Genomic DNA, 13787 nt, shown 5'->3' with positions numbered 1-13787 from the left:
ATCGTGACAAACGTAATACACAGCATAATGCCATACACTGTATAGTATAGTACACAAACACAGTACTGTAGGGGGTGTGTGTGTGTGTGTGTGTGTGTGTGTGTGTGTGTGTGTGTGTGTGTGTGTGTGTGTGTGTGTGTGTGTGTGTGTGTGTGTGTGTGTGTCCTGTGCACACGCAGGACTGTATGTTGCTACTTCCTTGAGTGTATGTGGATTGTGTGAGCTGACATTTACCTTCACAAGTTACATTTCCAGGAGTGATTGATTAAGGATATATACACAAATTTCTGCTGTTCAATTTGGATGACCTTTCATATAAGTCACAGCAAGCTCTTGGCATATGAGAGTTTTTGCTTAATGACTCAGACATCTAGTTTTATAGTCATCCTAATTCACATACTGGTAATAGGATGTTGAAAGCACTTTGAAAGCAACCATTATTCAGAAGGGGTGGCGTGTCTTGGCTCAATTCTCAGAGGGTTTCATGCCTAGAGTAATATCAAATTGCCTGTCTTATACTGGCATGGTATTGGATTTGGGCTGTGACAAACTGACAAACTCCTTTGTGACAAATGTCTTCAAAATGCAACAGATGGAGTGGGATGGTTTACGTGCCTTCATACTCAGCTCCCAGTGAGGGGCTGTCTGAAGCTACAATAGCCTTGTGGCTCCTGCTGAGGTACTAACATCCACAGCCCAATTCCCACCACTGCCATACAGTGTCATGTGATCTGGTGTAGTTTAATTCTTTAAAGTATTTTTCACCCTTCAAAAATATCCCTACGGGAGATTTAGAGTACATCAATCTTTTGTGTACGCCAGGATCTATGCTAATGTGGCATGCCCCCGCAATCCCATTCACATAATAATCATTGATCTGCCAGAAAACAGAACATCCAAACATAAACACAGATTGGGTAAAACATCATCGCAAAAGGCACTGATCCGGTCACTTCCTCAGTGACCAATGCAAATTAGTGAGTGTATGATTTGTGTTCTGCCTGTGACGTCTCTTCCGATTCATGTGGCCTGTGTAAAACCGGGATCTAGCGTGTGCTGTGGCAAAAGACAAAATGTGGTTGTAGATTAGAACACAAAATCAATGTCTCACAACTCAACAAAAATCATAAAGCTGTGTCATGTTTACATTTAGAAACGACACTAATACAAATCGAATAAACAAAGTGAACTAGCAGTGAAAGTGAACCTGTGCCATGTTATAGCGCCACCATGAGGCTGATTTGAAAAATCAAGTCAAGTGGCATTTCTTCCTCAGTTTAGTGGGAATATGCGTGCACAGTTTCACCACAATCTGACACTGCGTTGATGAATTGCTGCATGTTGTACAAAACAGGGTACTCCTGGATACTTTGGAAGCCAATCTTAGCCAATCAGGATGGAATCTGAGAAACCAAACAAACCCGTCTTGATCACATGTACTGATTTGCATGAAATTTGGTTAAAGGATATCTGAAGGAGAAATATAAAAAATGTGTTTTACATAATATGTAGGCCTCCTGGTGGCGCTATAAAGAGCCTCTGATTGGCCTACCGACCTATCGAGATGCAAGGCTACTCTGTGGTGGGAAATAATACAAGTACAAGAGAATGGCAACACGCGACAGTAATTTGTAACTTTAATTTTTGTAGAAGAGGCAAACTAATATTGTTTGTGCCGTTTGCTTTGATTGAATAATGAACATGAAGGCCTATGTACTATGATTTGATTTGGCTGTGTTCTAAATTAAAGTGTTGATTATCGTGTATTCATCTAAAGTTTAGATATAGGTATAATAGTATTAGTTTAGTGTTAGTTTAGATTCTAAACTAACACTAAACTAATACTATTATACTAATAAAGATCAAGGGAAAAGAGACTTTTCTTTTTACAGTACAATAATGTTTAAAGTTACATGTATACAAATAAACAGGCCAACGGCATAAACAATATTAGTTTAACTCTTCTACAAAAATAAAAGTTGCTGTCGCAAGCTGTCATTCTCTTGTAGCTATTATATATCGTACTTGACTTTATTTATTTAATTTATTTCCCACCACGGAGTAACCTCGCGCAGCAGCTGTGTCGGTAGGCCAATCAGAGGCAGGCGGGGCATTACCATGTCTATGCTATGTCATGTCTAAGCCATTTTTCATTTACAATTTTTTTTTTCATTGACATTAATTCACCATCAACCAAAGTTGCTATATTCTTCACCTAGATGTATGCCAGTAAATTATATTGAAACATCAGGTGATGGTAGAAGCATCATCATTATGGGAAGATGATGAGCGCCATCAATCTTACAATGGTATTGGTTGCCGATCGATTCATCAGTAGCCTAACATAGTGGAATGGGATATAATCATGTTCTTTCAGACTATGGTTGGTATTTTCACTATTTTTGAAAGGTTTTGAAAATGTTCAAAATAGGGATCCCATTTTGAAAGTGGTTAAGAGCTTGTGACTAAATAACTATATAGGATTGGATTCCAAGTAATTTTTTCCATTTCCTGAAAAGTCACAGGTTGGACATAGGCTACAAGGCCTCTTATTCTCCGTCTGCCTCAAAAGTGTAGAGAACATTCCCAGATCTTATCAATTATGATAGCAAGAAGTGCAAATTAATAATTTAATGTAAATTATATAAAGATAGGACACAGAAAAGGACATAAAAACATATGGTCTATGATAAATGATTGTGAGTAGTTTAAATAGAGGGTGAAAGAGAAATAGAGAAGATGTTAAATACTCATAGATGTTTTAACTAGTTCCATCATCACACATTTCCTTGGCTCTTGTTTATTAGAAATAACCTATACTCAAGTACATTTTGATTGCCAGACTTTTACTTAGTTTTTTGACATGCACAGAATGCCAAGGAAAGGCTGGGGTTCATGTGGTTAAGAATATAGTGTATATGTCACACAGAGGCTAAAGATGTCTTAAGGCCTAACTCCACCTGTCCTCGTGCAGGCTGAGGGAGGCTGTGCTGGCAGCAGGCAGGGAGGATGCTGGGTAATGACATCTAGCCTGTTAATCAGGAACACAACACTGCAGGAAGGACTATAAATCCCACACAATCTAGCCTTGGATTTTTATCTGCTGTCTAATGTGTGTGTGCGTGTGCGTGTGTGTCTGTGTGTGTGTGTGTGTGTGTGTGTGTGTGTGTGTGTGTGTGTGTGTGTGTGTGTGTGTGTGTGTGTGTGTGTGTGTGTGTGTGTGTGTGTGTGTGTGTGCGTGCGTGTGCGTGTGTGTGTGTCCACACAAATTGTAGTTGCACTCTATAAATTCCATTCAATCACCAAGCTGATGCATGAGGTAAAACACGTAGGACATGCAGTCACAGACACACACACACACACACACACACACACACACACACACACCTCTGACTTATTCATGAAGCAAATAGAGTACTGAGTTAACATCTACTTGCAGATGCATCATGGATTTTAAATCCTCTGGCAATTTTCAAACAAAAGTGTGCGTGTGTGTGTGTGTGTGTGTGTGTGTGTGTGTGTGTGTGTGTGTGTGTGTGTGTGTGTGTGTGTGTGTGCAAGCAAGCGTGCATGCAGTGCTTTGCCTCTATTTATGCTTGTTGGTCTATTGATTTGATTGCAGATACAGTTCCTCTGCCTTAGCCTCAGGCTATCACCTTTCACTTACATGTGTGCACTGTACATGTGTGAAAGTGAAAGTGTTCATACAGGCAGCTGCCACTGCTTGTGACCTAGTTTTCTTTAGTTCACCACAATCGCACAGTGATATTGTTCAGAAACTCGCAAAACATTTGTTCCTAGGAAATACTCTGCTGTGGAGCTCAGTGAGTCTCTTTCTTCCTCTACATCTATAATCTTCCCTCACAGGATCTGGGAGGTAGAAACAAATCTACAGATCTACAGCAGTAAATAAACTAGACAGTAGGCTATGACACTTGACATGATATTACTGCAAATGCAATTGCAATTTTAACATATTTTAAAACTAGAATTTCGTGCGCGCTACGCGCGCACTCATCCCAGAGCGACTTTGCCACGCACTATGGGAAGAAATAAATGGCGGGAGTTGACTCCACATGTAGTAACGAATGGGTTATTGGAAATGTACCATTGTTTTGTCCTGAATATTTCCACAGCCTAAGTACTAAAGGATTGTGACTGTGGGACAGACATACAGTCTGACATACAATAGGCTACACGTGTGCACAGTGAATAAACAATGACCTATATGCCCAGAGTTCTTAAATTAACATAGTTGGATTTTAACAGAAAGACAATGCCATAAATCAGTCAAAGTAAGTGACAGACTCAACAGTAGCACACAGCATGCAAGGCAGCGATGCATGCATGCAAACATGTTTGTCCAGCTGAGATTTAGTGTCTCCATCTCTCTGTGGAAGAGGTTGCACATGACCTGTACGGCCACACTGAGGCGCTCCAACACAAACACAGACACAAAACAACACCACGCTGTTTGTCCAGTTGACCCAAATCAACACCAATACCTAGCCTGTTTGTCCAAAACACAGTATCTGCTGGCCACGTGTCTACTTCGCCACAACCTAATGTTAGTAACAAATGTAGGGGAGAGCCGCCAAGGTTGTAACGCTTCACGGTTGTAACATGGACGTTATATCTTGATTGGTCAACGCCACCATGACGCCATCGCGTCAGTATGTGTACAGCAACGTACTCTACGTGGCCAGGAGTTTGAAGTTTGAAGTGTTTACCTTCAAAATGCGTCTAATTTTACACCTGGAGTATATGTGTGGTACAATTTTTGTCTTTGGTGTTGGTGAATAAAAATCCACATGGATGTGTTCATGCTTATGTTCTTCATTAGTTTGCATCGTGTTTAGACGGAATTCACGTTCATTCTGGTCTGTAAGCAACTGCAAAGAAAACTTGCAAAAGCGGGTCATTTGTAACATGTGTTACAAATGGTCCGCTTCCATTCAATGCCATTATATGTAATATTTACATATTTGACATATTGGCCAATATTATATGTTCTGAAATGGTATTGTATCGTGTAGTGTATTCTGAAATTAGTTTAGGGTTGTATAACGTTGTACAACTCAATCAATCAAACGTTTGTTTAATCAATGTATTGCCCCATTGAAAAAAAAGAAATGGCCAAACTGGTACTGGTACACCCGATACTATTTAATATTTCCCTTATGTTTGATACATTTTCTTATCACATCCATGGTATAAAAACAATGCTAAGGAGTTGCTTCAATGAAATGTAATTGCTTTAAGCTGAGAACGATATGTTTAATGGTGTTTTTTAGCGTTGTTACATTTATCATGCATGCCGTTACAATTGATCCGATATGCGCAGCAAATGTAACACTGAAACAGCGTCCACGTTCGGTTGAATAACTCCCGACCTGTTTTATCAAAAAAATAACTTGAAGTGGTTTATGGTAGCTGACATGTGTAGGTCCGTTGCCTGAAAATATTACATGTGTAGCTAAACGGATCTCTGAGTAAAAGAATGAAACGTGCAAAATGTTACATCCTTGGCGGCTCTCCCCTATTAGTTTACTCACAGCACAGCACCGTCACTCCTGTCAGTTATTTCGTCCTAATAACTTGAAGTGGTTTATGGTAGCTGACATGTGTAGGTCCGTTGCCTGGAAATATTACATGTGTAGCTAAAGGGATCTCTGAGTAAAAAAATGGAACGTGCAAAATATGTTCTAAAATTGTATTGTACGTATTGTGTAGTGTATTCTAAAATTAGTTTAGGGTTGTATAACGTTGTACAACTCAATCAATCAAACGTTAGTTTAATCAATGTATTGCCCCATTGAAAAAAAAGAAATGGCCAAACTGGTACACCCGATCCTATTTAATATTTCCCTTATGTTTGATACATTATCTTATCACATCCATGGTATGAAAACAATGCTAAGGAGTTGCTTCAATGAAATGTAATAGCTTTAAGGTGAAAACGATATGTTTAATGGTGTTTTTTAGCGTTGTTACATTTATCATGCATGCCGTTACAATTATTCCGATATGCGCAGCAAATGTAACACTGAAACAGCGTCCACGTTCGGTTTAATAACTCCCGAGCTGTTGTGTGTATTGCGTGGTGAAAAGGCCGTGTGTTTGTGTTGTAAACAACTCATGTTATGTCTGCGCACACTGTATGTTGCTATGGCTGCTGACGTTAGCATGTGTGCTATCAGGCAAAAGCTGAGATAGATATGCAACTACTACTGGGGAAAATGCCATACAAAACACAACACCTAATTTCGGAATGTTATTGTGACCTATTGAGCACAATCAGACCATCATGATTTGCTTGCTGGACCTATAATTAATTTATTAGCATTAAATGTCCACTCGCCCATCCAAAAGAAAAGCAAGATGGCTGCGACAGATTGTGAGCGCGACGGACTACGGAGGCCAGGAGGAGCAGAGCTGGTGACGTAAGAGGCAGGCAGTGTTGCCAGGTTTGCGAATTGTAAGCGAGTTGCAGTGTATGCAAGTAGCGTGGTTAAATTCCTTGTTTCTCGGCGTGTTGTGGCACCCGTTTATCTGCTGGCTCGATCGTGATTTTCATAAAAGTAATATTTGCAGAGTAAATAAGAAACTTGAACGGCTAAAAAATAGGCTATGTCAGTTCGGGGAGGGTGGCGAATTTATTTTGCATATAGAGATGTGTGGTAAAAGTGTGGTTCGGTCGGAGATAGAGCATGAAGAATGAGTATGGGTACACCTTTTCACTTGTATATATGATGACACTGCACATAACTGAAATGGATTGAGATTAATTAACAATAACGTATGATACTGTCCTTATGAACTGGAAACATGGAATAACTTTAAGATTAATAACTATGCCATATATGAATTGACGCAGTCAGAACATGTTCTAGAGCTGCATAAACGTATTTGGTCAAGGTCATTTTTGATCCATGACAGACGTGGCAACCTTTGCAACTGAGCTGACTTGGCAAAACATTAGCAAAATGAAAACTTTGCTTTAACTATAGAACACATACCACATTACAATAGAAGCTGCAGCACTGTCTGCGCATCCGGCTTAATTACCAAAACGGGCTGTTATGAAGCTTGTTGAAGCCACATAATAGAACTCAGCAGCATTAGCCTCTGCCAAAACGGGCTATTATGAAGCTTGTTGAAGCCACATAATAGAACTCAGCAGCATTAGCCTCTGCCAAAACGGGCTATTATGAAGCTTGTTGAAGCCACATAATAGAACTCAGCAGCATTAGCAGAATCACAGCAAACTCAATATTTTGCATACAACCTGCAGGCCCTTATCACAGCATGGACAGTAGCTGAGAAGCATAATTTAAGCAGCAGTAGCTGCACACACGGACAGCAATAGCAGCAGCAACAACCACGAGGAACAGAAAACATCACATACAACCAGGAAACCATATGCAGAGGAAGGCAGGAAGAGCATGCAGTCTAGTGAGCTTAAGTAGCCTGCCCAATTGGTCAGCTGACTGCCGCATCGGTGAATGACGTGTGGGACTTGCACACAATTATACGCCCACATAGTAATGCAGCATGTAATGTTAACCCCTTGAGTATAGTATGCGAGCATGGCATGAACCCCCTCGAGTATGTCTGAATGAACTAACGTCTCATTAGTATTTGTATCATGTGGTAGACTTTGCAGACAGCTAGCTATAGGCATGAATACCCAGAAGAAGGCATATTTTGTCAAAACGTTGGTCATCATAAAATAAAGTATTTGCATCATGACTACGAGTTGTGCGACCTCTTTTCTGTTCAAGTTTATCTCCCATGGTCAACTCAGCACCTCCCCATTATTGTTGTGCACTCCTCCTCTTTGTTTGTTGAATATGGTAATTAACACGCAACATGGATCAACCAAATTAACTTGAATTGTATTGCTGACCTGTGTTGAGCTTTGAATCGACAGCTATTGAAGACCTTTACAAATCAGAACCTGTGGACCTACACGTGGTATGAAGACATGAAGACGTGATTTTTTTCCACCCTAAAACATGACCATCGGGTATATGGTATGTTTAATGAAAAAATGACAGTATTTGTTAAAATGTCATTTGTATGTGGACACGCCCACCAGTTCATTAAGTATGCCTGGTTTGCTGGTCTGGGTGGTGATCCACCTGAACTGAAGCCACACCCCCAGGGGGATGATATTGTGATGTCACTATATCACTGTTCTTTTCATTGGTACGTTTGACTGTCAAGTTTTCAGCCTCCACGAAGAAACCCTAAATACCAAGGGAAGACATCATTGCACATAACAACCACACCAAAGGGTCTAATGAAGTAGCCTACTGTCACCTCATAAACGCATGAAAAACGGGAAGAAATACAAAAATCATTGCACTCCATCTTTAACTCTGAGATACTTTTCATTCCATCTTTCTAAAACAACGAGAAGGAAAAAAAGAAAAGACAGAGATTTAGGGCAGTGGCTCAGGGGTAGTAACCTGACGCTGCCAGATCCAAAAAGCTTGCTACACAAATTTGTTTCACAGCTTATTTGGATCTGGGATCGCGGAAGCAAATTCGATGACGGGGCTGTTCCTTTTTTTCAAGATACATGGTAGATGATTGGATGGGAGCGTCTGTCTATCACCGTGTGGGCGTGCAAACACAACCAATCATATCGACGTGTCTATATACCGTCACATCCGCATCCCGCCTTTAGCTCACGCTGATTGGTTCGGTACGAAGCAGATCTGACTCAGGGCTCAACTCCGTCAGAGATCCCAGATGAGTGTTGTGTTGGGGAATATGTTTCCGCAATACCGCCCTCATCTGGCAGCGTCAGGTTACAGGGGTAGAGTGCAGGCCGGTAGAGTGGCCAGATGGAGAACCGTCTGCAAGGTTCCCCAGTTCAATCCTGGGCTCCCCCATAGGTAGCGTCGATTGCCGAAGTGTCCTTGAGCAAGAATCTGAACCCCCAATTGCTCCCGATGTGCAAGTTGGTGCCTCGCATGGTTTCCTCCACCATCGGTGTATGAATGAGTGTGTGAATCGGTGAATGTAATGCATGTAAAGCGCTTTGGATAAAAGCGCTATATAAATTCACAATTTACCATTTAAGGAACACAACTTTACCAGAATCCTTTAAACATGTACCACCATTTTATGAAAGCCAGGATCCTTTAAACATGAACTATGCCACTTCTGTAATTTTTCAAAGGGGTATTCATCATCGCCAGACAGACGGACCTTGAAACTGTGCAAACACACAAAGAACAATAGATAGCCCTTTCATTGAGAATCCTGAGGTTCAGAGAGTTCAATTGGCACTGAATGACTATTTGTGTTCAATTAATGGTCTTGGACTGTGATAACTAATACAATAAATATGATAAATCCAACAAGGCTTCATAAATGCTGCTGTCATAGGTCTGCAGAGAGGTTATGGACTGAGGCTAAGGCAGAGGAACTGTATCTACAATCAAATCAATAGGGCAACGATCATAAACAAAGGCAAGGCACTGCACGCAGGCACACACACACACACACACACACACACACACACACACACACACACACACACACACACACACACACACACACAAACACACACACACACACACACACACACACACAAGGTATATGACATGTAAGTGGCTGCCATATATAGATTGTTATATCAATGCACAAACTCATTTGCACAATGATTTGACATCTGTCTAGTTTCCTGTCCTCACTTGCCAGCTGTGTGTTTCTTTGCCCTGTGGCTAATCAGAGAGACAGCATCTCATTTCCGTTTGAATTGAAAGTAAACACAGAGCACAATGGAAACGTCAGTTAGTTTTAAGCTATTTATAGTAGTGTAGAATATAGTAGTACCGTAGGCTGTGGGTATCTGGAATGTATTGAGTGACTCCAACTGAGGCAGCATTAAACTTCATAAAGACTAACTGGTAATTTGGTTGTGGTAGCTGCTCAGTATTGGAGTAATAGGTTGACTGAAAGGTTAATGTGTCTGATGTGGTCTACCTGTCTAGTCGTTCTCTCTGATTTACTTCTACACCACTCCCAGTCTGTCAGCTCAATTGTCCGACACTCCTCATGTGACAGCCTCCTCTCCGGCCCGTCGAATACTGATGACGTGTCGTTGATATCGTCGTTCTGATCACATGGGTGACCAGAGAAAGATGGTAACAACGGAACACAGTGGAAACCGGTGGCATCGAACTCTCCGTGGCTCTCGTGGGGAAGTGGATCATAGTCTGCAAGGGCCTCTCCACCACCAGCCACTGCTTCTAGCAGGTCTGCATTTGAGGAGCTGTCCACCGGGTGTGTGGTGCTGATTTCAAAATCAGCCTGTAAGCTGGAGAGTCCAGCGCTGTCCAGCGCATGGAGATGGCTATCAGAGAAGTCACAGTTGAAGAGGTTGTGGTAGGAAGGCTTTTCAGCAAATGGGCTCTGATGAGATTTGGTGACATGGGATAACTTGTACACCCCATAGCCTTGCTGGAAGGAGAGTGTGAACTCAAATCTTCTTTTTAGCTCTGTTGAAAAAGTAATTGTACCTTAATTTCTTGCTCAAACTAAAACAACAAAAGTTATCACACAGGTATGTTTCACATTGGATAAAGTAGTGGTTTCTCAATGTGGGGTCCGGGGACCCCCATAGGTCATTGAGGTGGTTCCAGAGGGTCCCCAACAAAATGACCAATATACAACAATCAGTTTAACTGTTTAAAATAGCCGATCTACAAGCTCACAACATGCCGCAATGTGACACCTTGTGAGCTTTGTCAAATAAATTCTGAGAAGTAAACATTTAATAACATCCCTAATAAAAGTATATTTTAAATCTTTAGTAACTCTTCCCCATGAGTTAAAGTTAGCACTTTCTATCCCTCATTTAGCTAGTAAACTGTTCTGACTCCGTAATCTTGTTCTTGTGCCAGATGCATGGTGTCATTTTGTCTTATCAGTTGCAGTTCAGTTATTTTTTCTTGAAATAATGTGTAACATTTGGAATAGCCTATTTTTGAAACATAATGAAATTGAAACACAAATCTTGTGTTTCAATTTGTGTCCCTGGCACCAATTCCTGGCACCAAATAATTTCAGATGGGGGTCTGCGGTCAAATACACATGCATACATTGCCATGAAAAAGTTTGAGAAGTACTGTCATGGTAATGAAGATGATCAATAGCTATTGATAGCTCAATATCAAGAGCGATAGCTTTGTATTGGCCATACTGTAGTGACTCTAGAGTCTAGACTCTACCTGAACGTTGCTCCGTTGGATCCCTTTTGCAGTTGATAAAGCAGCCACAAGGCATATGGATCCAGCGCTCAGAGAGGACAAACAGAGGAGTGGCAGCAGGTCCAAGCAAGGTGAGAAAGAAGCTTAGCGTCTCTACGGTTGAGCTGCGAGCATTCACAGCCAGACGTACCAGCACGGACGTCTGGGAAGGTTACACATGATGAAACAATAAATGATTGTACTCATTTACAGATGAGATCCATCTCCAAGTCTCCAAGTTAAATTGCACTGGTTAAATTATAGGCCTAAATCAGACCAAAAATATGAGGGGAAAACAGAATCTATAAGACAAATTAGACTAGGCCGTAACTGAGCAATCATCACACTGCTGGCATTTGACTTAAAGGGGTTCACAAAATGTTCAGATAATGGTTATTCTCTGGGACATTTGGTTGTAGACAAACCATATCCCTTTAATTCATGTTACTTTTGAAATTCATTGATGGTGAGATAATTATGATAAGATTGCCCCCGGCAATAAGTCCCATGTTAGACCCAGAAATGTTGTTTAGTATAAACGTTCATGATTTGTCATCTATATAGGCTTGATGGCAGATGAGATTAAGCTTTTGTTGCTAAAAGTTGCACGTTGAGAATTTTTTGTAATTATAAGCATAATATGTGACCATACCATTAACAACCTGTAAAAGGCAAAAAACACTACTACTACTACTACTTTAAGTAGAATGTGACATGTCAAACTAGGGGGGTTTCATGATTCTGAATCCATTCCAAGCATTAGTTTTGCACAAAAAACACTCCTTGGGCAAAAAATTGGCCATAGCCACTTTGTGATGACGGCTATGGCCACTTTTTGCCCAAGGAGTGTTTTTTGTGCAAAACTAATACTTGGAATGGATTCAGAATCATGAAAACCCCCTATTTTGACACATCACATTCTACTTAAAGAAGGATTTTACAGACAAATCTCTAAAAGAGAAAACCAGCACCCATGGAACTCACGTTTTAAGGCAGTTTTAATTTATTTAAATGTTGGCATGGTATGCTATAAGAGCAGCAGCAACGAACGCGTTTCGGCGTTCAAGCCTTCATCAGCGTTGTCTGCTTGAGACACCGGAAGTGTCACATTTTATAGTCTCCTGCGACCGTGCATCCGGTAAAAATGCTCATGCCGTTTGAGACTGGTTGGAGTTGTGCGAGTTATACCTTGATAAAATACTTTAAATACTTTAAAAAAATGTTTTTGCCTTATACAGGTTGTTAATGATATGGTCACATATTATGCTAATTAATCAAATTGCTCAACATGCAACTTTTAGCAACCAAGCTGAATTTAATGAGGCATATATAGATAATATTTCTATCATAAAAGTTTATACTAGGCCTAATCACCATTTCTGGGTTCAGTAGACTATGTCCACATGAATGTTTTGGATTTTATAGGGCTATAGGCCTACATTACATTAATTGTGGCTTTATTATTTTACATGGGCTGCATGCTTACCATTATTGGCATCCAAAGAACAACTCGAAGAACTGCCACAATCATGGAGAAGCGCTTTTGCGCAAACGCCACTGGGATGTCCCAAATAGCTGTGTCCACCAGACCACTGAAAGAGGCTGGAGTCTGACAGGTATCCACTTTGACCCCAGCTCGCTCCTGGCCGATCCCTAAAGAGTTCGGGCTCAGCTCGTAATAGGAACAGAACGTTTTGGTTGGGCTATCCCGAGAAAGAGACGGGAGGTCACAGAGCGTTGCAGAGCCACTGAGCCTCCTTGCTACCCCCAAATAGGGGAACAACGTCTTCTGAGGCTCCCTGGAGCATAATAGCTGATATGTGAGAGGAATAAAGAAGACCAGTAGCCCACAGACACACATGGAGTATAAAGCGAAAAGCAGAAGGATATAAAAACTGTCGCTTTTGGGGAAACAGCCGAGAGAGCTCGGCGTAAAACGGCCCCATCCGCATACCGGTAACATACTAACGGCCAGGCTGACAGCCCACACAGCACCTATTGCCCACATCATGTTCCATGGCCGTCGGGCAGACCGGAGCTCTCCACATCTTTTCGTGACATAAAACGTGTAAGCTGCTATAAGGCATGATTTCATATTGCAAGAAACACCCAGAAACACATAGAGAAGTCCCGACAAAGTGCACAGTGACTCCGACACTCTCTCCCCATCTCCTTCCCACTGAAGTAGCGTAAAGATGGAGAGAGGGACCACACCGAGTATGTCGTCTACTGACATAGAAACCACGATGAGACACAATGAGGTCTTTCTCCTCATCCTTAAAAGAGAGAGAAGTGAATATACACCTCCGGCAAACGTAGCAGCGGCTATGGTTACGCACAACCCGAGCAGCACCAGCCGGTATTGGATCTGCTTATCCATCTCCAGTCGGTCTGTCTCCTCGTATGATGCCGTGGAAACGTGGCTCCTGTTGGGCGGCCGGGAGCTTATGTGCTCTGACATGCTGTATCGATAGGCTTCTTTCGCAACTTTAAAAAGAGTAAGCCGAACGCATATTTGCC

General features: G+C 41.4%; 1 protein-coding gene across 1 annotated transcript in view; it reads right to left on the bottom strand.

Annotated features, from left to right (window-relative positions):
- The window catches only part of LOC308321437 (putative G-protein coupled receptor 149), a gene marked incomplete at both ends in the record, with an annotated part of 14914 nt that extends 1186 nt beyond the window's left edge, over positions 1–13728 (bottom strand). The window contains 3 exons of the mRNA XM_080772313.1: positions 10003–10517; positions 11250–11430; positions 12754–13728. Of these exons, the coding sequence (XP_080628439.1) occupies positions 10003–10517; positions 11250–11430; positions 12754–13728 (1671 nt within the window). The remainder of the gene's footprint in view (positions 1–10002; positions 10518–11249; positions 11431–12753) is intronic.
- Positions 13729–13787: the final 59 nt, after the last annotated feature.

Source organism: Protomyctophum bolini (genome assembly GCF_963924005.1).
Source record: "Protomyctophum bolini genome assembly, chromosome: 9".
In the NCBI taxonomy this organism is placed as follows: Eukaryota; Metazoa; Chordata; class Actinopteri; order Myctophiformes; family Myctophidae; genus Protomyctophum; species Protomyctophum bolini.
This window is presented reverse-complemented; position numbering and strand designations above follow the sequence as displayed.